This window comes from Dryobates pubescens, chromosome Z, assembly GCF_014839835.1.
Source record: "Dryobates pubescens isolate bDryPub1 chromosome Z, bDryPub1.pri, whole genome shotgun sequence".
Taxonomy (NCBI): Eukaryota; Metazoa; Chordata; class Aves; order Piciformes; family Picidae; genus Dryobates; species Dryobates pubescens.
This window is the reverse complement of record NC_071657.1, coordinates 135506119-135521633: the sequence shown is the minus strand read 5'-3', so window position 1 is coordinate 135521633 and position 15515 is coordinate 135506119. Positions and strand designations below refer to the sequence as shown.

Sequence of the window (15515 nt, the reverse complement as noted above, 5' to 3'; positions counted from 1 at the left end):
ACAAGAGTTCAGCTGACTACAGCAGCAGATGATAGCAACTAATGTGAAACAGAAGTGCAAAGCAAAGTGCGTTGTAATCATGACATTGACAGGAACTGCAGATTTTATGGTTGGATAAAAACTCCCTCTAAACATGCTCTTTATTTCCCCACCACCACCACTGACAGAAATGGAGGTTATAACAACAAAAGAGGTCGACTTTAACTTACCCAAAAGCAATATTGACAACCTGTGAGTTACGTTAACAAATGCACGGCGAAAGCGACACCTGAAAGACATCTTTGGACTAGTGGATTCCAAATACTTCACATCTGTCACATTAGTGACATCCATCTCATTGGAGTCACTGCTGAGACACCTAGTGAAAAAACAAGAGAGTATTTCTGAGAAAGCTTAATTTCTGGTGACAGAATGTATCCTAAGAAATAAAGGCCACTTACTTTATGCCAACATCTTCCCCACTACTCAAGATCCACTGTAATGAGGCGTTAAGTACACTTTCATACTCTGGATCTAAATTCTGTCAAAACACAAGTATAAATGAGTCACTTTGTACATAACCACAACATGAGCATGCTACAATAAACCCCACATACCACGCAGGCCAGCGGCCAAAACTATGCTGCTTTATTCTCGATCGTTCAGATTTGGCCTAAGCATTCGCTCAGTTCACGAAGCGAATCTATACATGCTACAAGCAGCCTCTCACTAGCACTCCTCAAACTAAGGACTGTTTGCAAAGTCAAGCCACATTAGCTGCTTTCTTAGCAATTTTAACCTACGGCAGGAAAAAATATCAGCCACTAGGTGGTGCTCATTGAAAAAAATCTACTTCAGGATTAAAAGTCCAAGGCTACAAACCCAGCCAAAGCCGAGTCCTACAACGCAGTGCAGGTCCTTCTTCAGATCTGTTTGAGGAGCATCGATTTTTAACTGGCATTTTGCTGGCAGCCCAGTGTTTGCAGCTCAAGAACTGATATTACCATGCAGAAAGTGACTTTTTTAATTGCTTGCTATATTAATGTTAATTCTACTCTGCAACAGTAAAACATTGACTGCCACCCGAGTTAAGGCTGACTCCACGATTGGCCCTGGCAGGTTCTTTTGCAGAACAAGAAAGGCAAAACTGGAAGTTACTACTGGATTTGACATAATACTCTCCCAAAATGTTTGTCTCCATCTTTCCTCTGGACTTCACAAAGTTACTGGGATGCAATTAAAGCATAAGCACCTGAGAACACACAGTCAAGTGGTTTATTTTCACTCTGAAGTTTTACCACTGAACGCTGACATTCTGCAAAGTTCTACTTATACTCCCCAAAGGAGCAGCTGGAGGGTTAAATGCCACTTTGCACAAAGTGACAAATTTGCATGTGCAATTTGATCTTATCAGAGCTAAAACAGCTGTTGCAACAACAACTACCATCCTGAATGATAGTTAAGACCATCAGTTATCTGCCATTAAGTTTTTTCCACTGTATCCCCACTGGTTTCTTAACGGGTACAGAACACCACTGCCGAACTACAAACCAGTGTTAGAAGCCTCTTCAGGATGCTCTTACCACCTTCTGTCTACATTTCCCCAAAATGGAAGGGGGTTTTTAATGCCAATACATTGGTATGTTAAATGTCACATCAGCTTAAGTCCTCCCTCATCCAACCAAAGAAATCTTACATACTCTCAGCCTTTTAAAAGCTTCAAGTAGTTTTCCACTGAAGGGTACACCAACGTAGGCTAAAATAAACCGTACAGCTGTCAAGACAAGGCAAGAGTCATCTTTTATTCGGAGAGTGAGGCAGGAGAATGACAGTAGAGAGTGGGATTTCATAATGCTGCACACCTATCAAATTAACAAAAAGGCCTTTTTTGACCATTTCTATTTAAAGCACCAATGAACGGCATCTCCACACAGCTGCTGCCTGTCAGGCCCGCAGCGCAGAGCCCCATCAACCTCTCCTCCCAAAGGCAGGCAGGAGTGGCCTTTTCTACAGACTCTCAAGACACAGAGCATCAATTTCTGGATGAACTTCTAGAGATTTTCATAAATTCCTGATTTTTGTGTTGGCCAACTACCTCCACCAATTCAAATGATGCCCTGGTGTTGTAACTAAAGGGTAAAAAGCTTCATGCCACTAAAACACTACTATCTATATTTCCATTGAAATTAAGCCAGCTTCATTCATCTCCCTTCCCCCCCACTCCAAACCTTGCTGCCTCTCCAAATAAAAATTGAGTAGCATGGGTTAAAAGAAAGCAGTTCCAAACAGCATTCAATACTAAGTCAAGATTTAGTCAGTGCATTGGGACACGAAACCAGGCTTTACAAACTGTAAGAGTTAGACAAATCTTATGAACAATCAATGAAAAATACCTTGTTTTGCTTACTTTTAAATATGCAGCTGCCTCCTGGATGGTAAGATTTCTTTGAACAGAGTTGCCACATTCATGTTCCCCTGGTAAAATTAAACTTTCATTTATTTTGATCTACTTATTACTGCATCACATAAAACAAGAACACCTAAACACAAGCTTATGGTTAACAAAAAAACCTACACAAGAAGCAGCAGCTCAAGAATTCTCACAAGTCCTTCTAAAGATACCAAAGAAAAGCCATCTCTGGACAAATTTGTCCTTGAAAAAGCTTAAGAGTAAAGATTGTCACAGCTAATAATATGTACAAATCATATCAATATTGCTTCATGTATGGCTCAGAGTTATTTCAATATTTACACTGGAAGAGGGGGGGGAAAAAAAGGGAAAACAAAAATAACCTATCAGAAGGACATTACCATAAAACAGTTGCTGAACTCTGACAACTTCTTCCACATAATTTCCATTTATATAGACCAAGTTAGTTGCAGCTGCTGTATATCCAGAAGAGTATTTCAAGCACTATTAAGTTTAGATTGATCCAAACTATCACAGCAACTTATCACCTTCCTGAACATGCACAAAATCCTAGTATGGCCTGAAACTGGTTGGTTTGCCCTTCTCCAGCCCTTTTGCTCAGCCTGAAACTGATTGGTTTGCCCTTCTCCAGCTCTTCTGCTCAGCCTGAAACTGGTTGGTTTGCCCTTCTCCAGCCCTTTTGCTTAGCCTGAAACTGGTTGGTTTGCCCTTCTCCAGCTCTTTTGCTCAGCCTGAAACTGGTTGGTTTGCCCTTCTCCAGCCCTTTTGCTCAGCCTGAAACTGGTTGGTTTGCCCTTCTCCAGCTCTTTTGCTCAGCCTGAAACTGGTTGGTTTGCCCTTCTCCAGCTCTTTTGCTCAGCCTGAAACTGGTTGGTTTGCCCTTCTCCAGCCCTTTTGCTCAGCATGCAGAAGCAGTAAAAGAGGAAGGTATTTTATGCATAGGCAGTCCTCAAAGCCGCATGCCATCACCTTCCCAATCTCCTTTGCTAAACTAAAGGTAGGCAGTTTTATCTATCACTAGGCCATCCTCTATAAGGAACTGTCACAGTGGTAAAAATCACTTTTCCTGACCTTTCATTTAAAACAATGATTTTACTGTGCCAAAACAAGAAAATAGGAAACAACAAATCCAGTCTTTTACTGGCTTAGGGTTATGCCTACCTTACCTTCCTGGATCTATACCATGATGTATTATTCCCAAAGCCATATCAAGGCCAGGAAAGTTTAGATACTTAAGCATACACAAAATATAAACCTTTGCTTATACTCTTCTAAAGTGTTTAAAGTTGTAATTGCTCCACACTGCAATACACTTTAGATGGAGCAACTGTAAGTATTAACTCCCTACATAACTGAGAATGTTTGAGGCAATCTAAGCAAAATGTTAGCAAGTTAGGGAGAAGCATTTTGTCTCATTCACAACAAGGAGTGAAGAAGCGATTCTATGAAGGAAACATCCTTCTCAGACTCCTAAAGCAAAGTTTTGTTCAATACACTTCAACAGATTTAGGTGAATTTGGCCTTGCAAGCACATCAGCGTAACAGGGATGATCTTCTCTTACTGTTGGGTTAAGGAAGCTCTTCAGAGTGCTCATATTCTGGCTGGCTTAGAAGTGCTGCGGCAGTTGAGCCTGTGTGCATGCAGGTATTTTCAATCAAGCACTGAGCAGAAAAGCCACTCCTTATGAAATGAAACAACTTCTGAACTAAGAGACAACATCTTAGCATCTGAGTGTATTGCAACAGCAGAACTAGAGAGATTACAGGTGAAAACTGTCACCAGCTTTACCCAAAACAACAGAAATGTCAGGGTTGGAAGTAACCTCAAGGATCATCCAGTTCCAATGCCTTTCACATGGGCACAGACACCTCATACTAGATGTTAGGAAGAAGGTTTTTCTCCACAAGGGTGGTGAGACACTGGAACAGGTTGCCCAGGAAAGTGGTGGAAGCCTCATCTAACTAAATAAACTTTTTGTATGTACAAAAAGTCAGGTCATACCCATGGGAAACTGGCTGCTCTTCTGTCCCATTAGGTTTATTCATTTTGCAAGTCTGACTGAAAATGGATGTAATGTATTGAAGCCTTTCTGTCCAGGACCAAGATATCCAATAATTAACATATGTCTGAAGGAAGTCTCACTTAAACAAAGCACACATTCACAGACTCACAGAATTGTCAGGGTCTGAAGGGACCTCAAGGATCATCCAGTTCCAACTCAGTCACACCTTGAGTACTGTGTCCAGTTCTGGGCCCCTCAGTTTAGGAAGGACATCGAGACACTTGAACATGTCCAGAGAAGGACAACAAGGCTGGTGAGAGGCCTTGGTGAGAGCCCTATGAGGAGAGGCTGAGGGAGCTGGGATTGTTTAGCCTGGAGAAGAGAAGGATCAGAGGTGACCTCATTGCCCTCTGAAAGGTGGTTGTTGACAGGAGGGGGTTGGTCTCTTCTCCCAGGCAACCAGCACCAGAACAAGGGGACACAGTCTCAAGCTGTGCCAGGGGAGGTTTAGACTCGAGGTGAGGAAAAAGTTCTTCACTGAGCGAGTCGTTCGTCATTGGAATGTGCTGCCCAGGGAGGTGGTGGAGTCGCCGTCCCTGGAGGTGTTCAAGGGGAGATTGGACGTGGCACTTGGTGCCATGGTCTAGTTGTGAGGTCTGTTGGAATAGGTTGGACTTGATGATCCTTGGGGTCTCTTCCAACCTTAGTTACTGTGATACTGTGAACCCCCCTGCCATGGGCAGGGACACCTCACACTAAATAAGGTTGCTCACAGCCACATCCAGCCTGGCGTTCAAAACCTCCAGGGATGAGGCTTCCACCACCTCCCTGGGCAACCTGTTCAGTGTCTCAATACCCTCATGGTGAATAACTTCTTCCTAACATCCAATCTGAATCTACCCATTTCTAGTTTTTTTTTCCATTCCCCCCAGTCCTACCACTCCCTGACACCCTCAAAAGTCCCTCCCCAGCTTTCTTGTATTCCCCTTCAGATACTGGAAGGCCACAAGGAAGTGTCCTTGGAGCCTTCGCTTCTCTAGACTGAATAGCCCAAACTCCCTCAGTCTGTCCTCACAGGAAAGGAGCTCCAGCCCTCTGATGATCCTTGTGGCCCTTCTCTGGACATGTTCCAGCACTTCCAGACCCTTCCTGTAATAGGGGCTCCAGAACTGAACACAATCCTCCAGATGGGGTCTCACCAGAGCAGAGTAGAGGGGGAGAATCACCTCCCTCAACCTGCTGTCTGTGCTTCTCTTGACGCAGCCCAGGATGTGATTGGCTTTCTGGGCTGCACATACATGCTGGTATCTTGTAGCAGACCTGTGTTAAAGTTGGTGGGATTTTTTTGCCTCTGCTTCAGTTTAATTCCTGGATATAGGGCCTCAACTGTGGAACAGTTGGGAAACGTTTTTGGCTCAGACTGTGGAAAATGGGTTTCCAAGCCAAGTGTTTAATGATTGCACCAAAGCTATTCAAAGTAAGCCTTCATTTGCTGAACTAATAGGTAAAGTGGTGACTGAAGTGGCATATAGGAATATCATGCTGTTTGCAGTCAAACAGAAGGTTGACTGGTGAATGGCCTGGCCTTCTGCAGGCTTTTAAACTCAGGAGTTTCTCAGGAGAAAGCTGTTAAAGGATTGTTTGCAATAGGTAGGTTGGAGTGAGAGCTGCAGCTCCAACAGCTTTTTGCACAGGACTGGAACTCCACAACTCTGCTGAGCTTACTCATTTCAAGAGTGGAAGGCAAGATGAAAGTGACTTTTAATTTCCAACTCCCACCCCCAGCATTGCATGAGGGTAATGTGAACTGATGGGCCTTAGGCAGAGCCTAGGCAGCAGAGGTGCTTTTAGCTGTTAAAGTTGTTTAAAGGGAATACTGTCTGAAAAAAAATTTCAAGAGCAGAACAGTGAAGAAGCTGTTTGCTGGGTTTTGAAGATGAGACCAGAATCTGTGAAGTCAGTGTAATTGGCTGCATGCTACATGAATGTAATTCCTGGAGGACATGAAGATCAGAAATTAGAACTAATAAAGTAATCCAACAGTGCTCCGTCTGCTGGGAGCTTTTGTCCTCTCCTAAGAGGGAGTACAGTGTTCTTGTAAGATTGAAAATGCAAAATGAGACCTGAAACCTGCTCATAAGAATTAATTTTTCTTAGTCTGGTATCCTGCTTGTGTGTTCTGTTTGTTTTCTATATGTTAACCTCCCACTTTCTGTTCTTTCTTATTTCATAAAAGGGCTTTTCTGCTTATCTAGACAATAAAGAAGTCTAAAAAGTTCTTGAGCAGAAGGGTCTTAGCCCCTGCTCTCACAAGCTGTTTTGTCCAGTCAAATTTACTGATGAGCTTTTTCTGTATTAGAAGGACCTAAGGAAGACTTCAGGTCTTGCTGAAGAACAACAAAAAAACCAAACAGCTTAAAGGATCAATAATTATCAGACTTGCTGAGGAGACCTTATTGTGGCCTTCCAGTATCTAAAGGGGGCTACAAGAAAGCTGGGGAGCGACTTTTGAGGGTGTCAGGGAGTGATAGGACTGGGGGGAATGGAAAAAAAAACTAGAAATGGGTAGATTCAGATTGGATGTTAGGAAGAAGTTCTTCACCATGAGGGTGGTGAGACACTGGCACAGGTTGCCCAGGGAGGTGGTGGAAGCCTCATCCCTGGAGGTTTTGAAGGTCAGGCTGGATGTGGCTCTGAGCAACTTGATCCAGTGTGAGGTGTCCCTGCCCATGGCAGGGGGGTTGGAACTGGATGATCCTTGAGGTCCCTTCAGACCCTGACAGTTCTGTGAGTCTGTGAATGTGTGCTTTGTTTAAGTGAGACTTCCTTCAGACATATGTTAATTATTGGATATCTTGGTCCTGGACAGAAAGGCTTCAATACATTACATCCATTTTCAGTCAGACTTGCAAAGTGAATAAACCTAATGGGACAGGGGGGCAGTCAGTTTCCCATGGGTATGGCCCTACTTTTGTGTACATAAAGAAAGTTTATTTAGTTAGATGAGGCTTCCACCACTTTCCTGGGCAACCTGTTCCAGTGTCTCACCACCCTTGTGGTGAAAAACTTCTTCCTAACATCTAATCTAAATCTTCCCTCCTCTAGCTTGGATCCATTCCCCCCCTAGTCCTATCATTACCTGACACCCTAAATAGTCCCTCCCCAGCTTTCTTGTAGCCCCTTTCAGACACTGGAAGGCCACAATAAGGTTTCCTTCTCGAAACTGAACAGCCCCAACTCTCTCAGCCTGATCTCATAGAAGAGGAGCTCCAGCCCTCTGATCATCCTTGTGACCCTTCTCCAAACACACTCCAACACATCCAGATCCTTCTTGTAATAGGGGCTCCAGAACTCCAGAATGATTTGCCTTTGGAATGGGCTGACCAGGGAGGTGGTGGGGTCACCATCACTGGAAGTGTTTTAAAAGAGATTGGATAAGGCACTTAGTGCCATGGTTTAGTTGATCAGATGGTGTTGGGTGACAGGTTGGACTTGATGATCTCAAAGGTCTGTACCAACCTGGTTAATTCTGTGTTCTGCAATTATAGCAGATAGGACTACAGGGGGTGACCAATTTGAGTGAAGGAGATTCAAAAACACAAGTGGTGCATGCACTGTGTACATGATCAAGACTTCTCAACACTGCATTTCTCTAGCAGCTTTCTGTGAGCTTTATATATAGTCTCAGGTCTACATCAACATGGTATTCAAACCTGGATGCCAGGCTGCTTCTTCTCATACCTTGAGAAACTTGGTGCTGAAGGTATCTTCTAAGGACAGATGAATTGGGTCATTGTTCAGAGTGCAACAAAGCTACTCTGCTGAGCAACCAGGTAATCTCACAATACAGCTTAAGTTTGGGGGATCATCTAACCAGCAAGTATAGCTCTATTTTTTTGCAATTAAGTACTGAAGCTTCTTCTGGAGAGGAATATACTACTTAATAGAGGTAAATGCACCTTTAAGACCTTGGAAAGAATCAGGTGTCTTGGAGTACATACAAGTTCCTCTCTCAAGGCAGACAGGTAAACATGTTTTTAATTGGACATGCACATAAGTAAGCCCCAGGAAATGTAAACAGCCTTCCTTTCACAAATGTAGAAATCAAGGGCCAAACTATTTTATCTAGGCTACTACATTGTTCATTGTATTGCCAACTGGAGGGCCAGATGACACAAAGAGAAGCTGTTCTAGGTGGGGGTTGGTCTCTTCTCCAAGGCAACCAGCACCAGAACAAGAGGACAGTGTCTCAAGCTGTGCTAGGGGAAGTTCAGAGTCGAGGTGAGGAGAATCTCTCTTCACAGAAAGAGAGATTGGCCATTGGAATGTGCTGCCCAGGGAGGTGGTGGAGTCACCATCCCTGGAGGTGTTCAAAAAAGGACTGGACGTAGCACTTGAATCCATGGTTTAGTTGTCATAGTAGTATAATAGTATCAGTCAGGGTTGGAAGGGACCACAAGGATCATCTAGTTCCAACCCCCCTGCCATGGGCAGGGACACCCCACACTAGATCAGGCTGGCCAGAGCCTCATCCAGCCTGGTCTTAAACATCTCCAGGGATGGGGCCTCAACCACATCCCTGGACAACCCATTCCAGGGCTTCACCACTCTCATGGGGAAGAACTTCCTCCTCATATCCAGCCTCAGGTGTTAGGTAATGGATTGGACTTGATGATCTCTGAGGTCTTTTCCAACCTGGTTGATTCTATGATTCTATTTTCTTTTCAAAAGGAGTGAAGTAGCAGAATCCCTCCCTTTTACTTCACCCAAGTTAAGTGCTCTACTCCACACAGCTGTGGGTCTTGAAAAATCTTTCCTACACACTATAGTTTGCTACTCCATATGGCAGTGTGGGGGTGGAAATAATAACATAAAAAACCCAATAATAATCTTTCAGGCCCTATGATTTATAGCACTTCCCATGCAGTGCTACAGGCTGGGGTCAGAGTGGCTGGAGAGCAGCCAGGCAGAGAGGGACCTGGGGGTGCTGGTTGATGGTAGGCTAAACATGAGCCTGCAGTTGCCCAGGCAGCCAGGAGGGCCAATGGCATCCTGGCCTGCATCAGAAATAGTGTGGCCAGCAGGAGCAGGGAAGTCATTCTGCCCTGGACTCAGCACTGGTTAGGCCACACCTTGAGTCCTGTGTCCAGTTCTGGGCTCCTCAATTTAGGAAAGACATTGAGACTCTTGAATGTGTCCAGAGAAGGGCAATGAGGCTGGGGAGAGGTCTGGAGCACAGCCCTGTGAGGAGAGGCTGAGGGAGCTGGGGTTGTTCAGCTTGGAGAAGAGGAGGCTCAGGGGAGACCTTATTGCTCCATACAACTATCTGAAGGGAGGTTGTAGCCAGGTGGGTGTTGGTCTCTTCTCCCAGGCAACCAGCACCAGAACAAGAGGACACAGTCTCAGGCTGTGCCAGGGGAGGTTTAGGCAGGAGGTTAGGAGGAAGTTTTACAGAGATAGTGATTGCCCATTGGAATGGGCTGCCCGAGGAGGTGGTGGAGTCACCATCGCTGGAGGTGTTCAGGAGGAGACTTGATGGGGTGCTTGGTTGCATGGATTAGTTGATTAGGTGGTGTTGGATGATAGGTTGGACATGATGATCTTGAAGGTCTCTTCCAACCTGGTTTATTCTATTCTATTAAGTATGCCATAGTTTGAACAATTTGAAACAGTGAGAAATGTAGCAAGAGGACACAGTCTCAAGCTGTGCCAGGGGAGGTCTAGGTTGGATGTTAGGAAGAAGTTCTTCACAGAAAGAGAGATTGGCCATTGGAATGTGCTGCCCAGGGAGGTGGTGGAGTCACCATCACTGGAGGTGTTTAGGAAGAGACTGGATGGGGTGCTTGGTGCCATGGTTTAGTTGATTAGATGGTGTTGGGTGATAGGTTGGACTCAATGTCAAAGATCTTTTCCAACCTGGTTAATTCTATTCTAATTCTACAAGGTGTAACTGCCCTGTGAAAGATCAGCACTGCAAGGCATTCACACTTACAGGATGTGAATGGAATTAAAACTATCATTATTTTATACTACTATCATTTTGCATGTTCTCAGGTTAAGCAGCATTCTTTCACTATTTTGGTTTAAAGAACAATGTAAACAAGCAGAAATTTATGAATTTGGTCCAAACATCTATTTAATTCACTTCAGAGACTGCAAATGCTCTGGAAACAAAAAGCTTCTGCAGGAAAATTCTTTTTGCAATGTACAGGTATTACAGAGCTGCTCCAATTTACCACAGATTTCCTATATTGGCCTAAGAAAGACTTGTTTCCACTTCTTTTAATGTTTGAGACCTGTCAGCAATGTCTTATAATGCTTTAAAAAAAACCCAGTCTTCATTGGTGAAGCTTGCTGCCCCAGAACAAATAGCTGACAGAAAGAGTAAGGCTTGGAGAAAGAGAGATAAAACAACACAAAACCTGCTGAACAATTGCCTCCTAAATAAATGCATTATGGATTAATTAAGCAAAGGTGGCAAATAAATGCCCTAATGCTTGTGAAATAGATTCTGCTGCAACTTACACTCACCAGATGCCAAAGTTACACACACAGCCTTAACTCTGCTATTTCCCAACTGTGAGGTGTAACCATTGAGGTGGTTTGAAGCAGTGTCAGTCATGACTCTGGGCAAAAGGTCTGTAGTCCTAACTCTGAATGAATACTAATCCTAAACACCATCTCTGACACACTACTATGTATAGCACTTCTCATTACCATACAATTAGGATGGTTAAGTTGGACAATTTTGTCTAACAAGGTGATCTTGTTTGGGCAGTACCATTCATTGTATTACTAAACATTTTCTGATGGTTGCAAAATGATAGAATCAGAATTGTTAGGGTTGGAAGGCACCTCAAGGATCATCTAGTTCCAGCCCCCCTGATATGGGCAAGGACACTTCATACTAGAGCAGGCTGCCCACAGCCACATCCAGCCTGGCCTTAAAATCCTCCAGGGATGAGGCTTCCACCACCTCCCTGGGCAACCTGTGCCAGTCTCTCACCACCCTCATGGGGAACAACTTCTTCCTAACATCCAATCTGAATCTACCCATTTCTAGTTTTTTCCATTCCTCTAAGACCTATGATTACCTCACACCCTAAAAAGTCCCTAATACTTGTTTTTAAAAAGCCCCTAAAAATATTTGGGGTTAGGGTTTTTTTTGACCATAGTGAAATAACCACCTTTAAAAGAAACACATCTTCCTCTCCACAGATAACACATTTAAATCTCTGAATGAAATCAAATTCATAAAGCATTAAGACACTAGAACAAAACCCACACAGGATTACAAAACTAAACATCCTATTCCATCAACTACCAAACATTGCAACAGAAGGCACTTAAAGAGGTGAAAATGCAGTGGAAGTGAACTAGAAATGGGATTTCTAGATTCCTAAAATGGAACTCTCAAGGACTATCAGGGCTCCAAGATATATACCAGTTGTTGCAAACCACTATCTGAGCATGCAGTTCTTTGTAGCTGTCACAGTACTTTCCAAGTGTTACCTGCTATTTGTGCCAATTTATCATGAAGTGCATACAAGCTGTTCATCATGAGACTTATTTCAGCTTCCTAGAAGTAGAAAAACACAGCAATGTTAACACAGACATGAGCAGAGCTGAACTTTCTTCCATTTACCTTCCAAATCTTTACATGCCACAAGAAAAAAAAAAGCAATAAAAATGGTTGCATACATATAGGTGGAAAAGCTGCAGCACTTCAAACATCAGAAGTGATGCAAGCAATTTTGTATCACATATTCACAACACTTTTTTTTCAGCTCTCAGCTGAAACGTGATTAAATCGCAGCCTGGGCTGTGATGCATCTGCCAGCTAAAACTGAGACCTCAAAAGGTTAATACTACTGAGAGAACAGTGAAATGACCCTAAAGAAGTCTGGTGGGTTTTGATAGCTAGTCCATAAAAATAAAACAGTTCTATTCTTAACAAATGTGCAGTGGCACTTCAGAGAAGCAACACAGGAAGGATCATCTGGTCACATTGCCACATAAAAGTCATTAAAAGGTAAGGTTTTTGCTGCCTACCTTCCAAGTACAGGAACTTGATTAAAAACAAAACAAAAACAGGGGGGAAAAAAGAAAACCAACATGAACAAGCAAACAGACAGCTGTGGACTGTACAATCTTGCTGATGCTGCTTGCGTATGCCACTAGTATAAAAAAGGCCCTCATTCCCAGAAATGAACATGAATATCAGCTGTCAGAGAATTTTTACATGCAGGGGAGTTTAGATTACCAAGGTACTGGGCAACTTCGTTGAAACACACCCAGAAACACTTTGTATTAAAAGGAATTCTTCAAAAGATGAGGATGAGGAACATGCAGATAACATACACTAAGCACTAAAGGCCGTTCCAAAACGTTGGGAGGTTTAGGGAAGTTGGCTCTGACTCCTGAGGCAGAATCCAATGGCCAAGATAAGACTAGAGCCTTTATTCAGAAAATATGTGAGGGAAGTAATTTTCCAGTTTGTGCATCTCCTGGTTATACACACATCAAAACAAACCACCCCAAAACCCACACAAAACTTTCAGTTCCCTGCTACACCAGCACTATCTGACAGAGCTTTCACATTTGAATGGGCCAGGGTTTTTTTCCATCAAAAAACCCCAACCAATCCTGCTACCAAGTAGCAGAACCCTTTCCTTCACCATACACTTGACCAATTTCATTCCCATAGAGAGCATCAACCATTACCAGCATCACCTCTTCCCCTTCTGGACCTAGGAAATCCTAACTGAGATTAAATGAAGTTAGTACTCCCCAGGAAACTAACCAACCTTATTAACTCATTTCCTGGCTGGAAAATACCAGGCATAGCAGAAGAGGAAAATCAGTCCACTACCACACACACATCAACAGCAGTACTCCAAGTTCCATTTATTTGCCAGTAGGCACACCCATGACTTCACTAACAGCTTCACTGAGACAGACATGTGAATGTGAAGCCTTTTTATGACCAAATTCTCCTTTTTCGGGGGGGGGGGGGGGGAATTAATGATCAGACAGTGTACCAAACAGTATCAACTTCTTAGCAAACAACCAAGACTGCTATGGAACAGTACACAAGAAACATCCTAGAAAGGAACACATAAAACAGACTCTCAAGCTGTCAAGTCCAGCATGCAAGATGCATTCCCTCTGCGCTACTAAAGTAAATCAGAACTTAGCCCACAAAATTCAATCTGTTCAAGAGACTGACTAACATTTTCTACTAGCCAAGGCTACCTACTTAAAACATAGAATTATTCCCTTTGGGAGAGTTGAATTCTAGACAAAACAACCAACCAACCCACCCCCATACACAATTACCTTGCCGTATTTGCTTATATATGCTTAACAGCAGCAGATTGCTATGTTTACAGTCCATGCAGACTAAAGGCCAGAAAAAAGAGCTACCAAAACTCATGCTGCAGAGCTAAAACTACAGATACCTTTCATGGTGACATGTAAAAAACTGTTGGAGAATAAGAACAAGCAACAAAATAGAAGCAAAGTGAAAATGACAAACTTCTTAATCCATTTACTGAAGGAGGTCAACCCTTGCTCTGTGGAACTAAATAAGATCCTGGAGCTTCCAACTGGTTTCTTTTACCAACTGCCCTTTCAACGTGGAGAAGCCAACTGCTAAGAGAGTAACTGATGAAATTCAGTCTCCAAACTTACCACACCACATTTTTTTCTCCTCACAGCTCTACAACATAAATGATGTAACATTTTTTCTAGTATATAAAAGCAACCAGCATACCATACCACAGCCAAATCTTGTTATACTGCCTGAGATGAGAAACGAAAGCCTCAAACAGAGTTGCAAGTACATTCAGCTCATGCAAAATATACTGACCCTGCATGCTTTCGAATGCAGTTGGTTTTATACAACCATTTGACAGGCTAAAACCTCAATATCAAGTGGGGTTACTTACTTCTATTTGTTGTAGCTCTTCACTGAAGGTATTCTTGACTGTCAAAAAGGAAAAAAAAGGAAACAAATGTCATACTAGGGTCTGAAAATACCAAAAAAAAGAAGGTACAGCAACATTGCAGCTTTATGACAATACTCTAGTTATTAGATAAGAACAAACAAGTCCATCATATGACAAATATTAATTAGACAGCTATCAACCTTTAATCTTAACTCTTCATTTGCAGGTGACACCAAGCTGGGGGCAGGAGAGCTCTGCAGAGGCACCTTGCCAGGCTGGACAGATGGGCAGAGTCCAAGGGCATGAGATTTAACACATCTAAGTGCCAGGTTCTACACAATGGCCACAACAACCCCATGCAGAGCTACAGGCTGGGGTCAGAGTGGCTGGAGAGCAGCCAGGCAGAGAGGGACCTGGGGGTACTGGTCGATGGTAGGCTGAACATGAGCCAGCAGTGTGCTCAGGTGGCCAAGAAGGCCAATGGCATCTTGCCCTGCATCAGAAATAGTGTGGCCAGTAGGAGCAGGGAGGTCATTCTGCCCTGTACTCAGCACTGGTTAGGCTGCACCTTGAGTCCTGTGTCCAGTTCTGGGCCCCTCAATTTAAGAAGGGCACTGAGACACTTGAACGTGTCCAGAGATGGGCAACAAGGCTGGTGAGAGGCCTTGAGCACAGCCCTGTGAGGAGAGGCTGAGGGAGCTGGGGTTGCTTAGCCTGGAGAAGAGGAGGCTCAGGGGAGATGATCTTGCTGTCTACAACTACCTGAAGGGAGGTTGCAGCCAGGTGGGGGTTGGTCTCTTCTCCCAGGCAACCAGCACCAGAACAAGAGGACACAGTCTCAAGCTGCACCAGGGGAGGTGTAGGCTGGATGTTAGGAAGAAATTCTTCTCAGAAAGGGAGATTGGCCATTGGAATGTGCTGCCCAGGGAGGTGGTGGAGTCACCATCACTGGAGGTATTTTAGGAAGAGACTGGATGGGGTGCTTGATGCCATGGCTTAGTTGATTAGATAGTGTTGGATGATAGGTTGGACACGATCTCAAATGTCTCTTCCAACCTGGTTAATTCTGTTCTAATCTACTTGATAATGCACTATGATAGCACTTAGGTTAAACCAGAATCTCGTACATCCATGAATTTCACAGATGCTTCC

General features: G+C 43.6%; 1 protein-coding gene across 1 annotated transcript in view; it reads right to left on the bottom strand.

The window, feature by feature from the left end:
• Positions 1 to 15515, bottom strand: part of LEMD3 (LEM domain containing 3) — a 58425-nt gene that overhangs the window by 20213 nt on the left and 22697 nt on the right. The window contains exons 2-6 of the mRNA XM_054178202.1: positions 14364 to 14401; positions 11926 to 11992; positions 2387 to 2454; positions 441 to 520; positions 210 to 358 (exon numbers count right to left, since the gene is read on the bottom strand). Coding sequence (XP_054034177.1) covers positions 210 to 358; positions 441 to 520; positions 2387 to 2454; positions 11926 to 11992; positions 14364 to 14401 — 402 coding nt within the window. The remainder of the gene's footprint in view (positions 1 to 209; positions 359 to 440; positions 521 to 2386; positions 2455 to 11925; positions 11993 to 14363; positions 14402 to 15515) is intronic.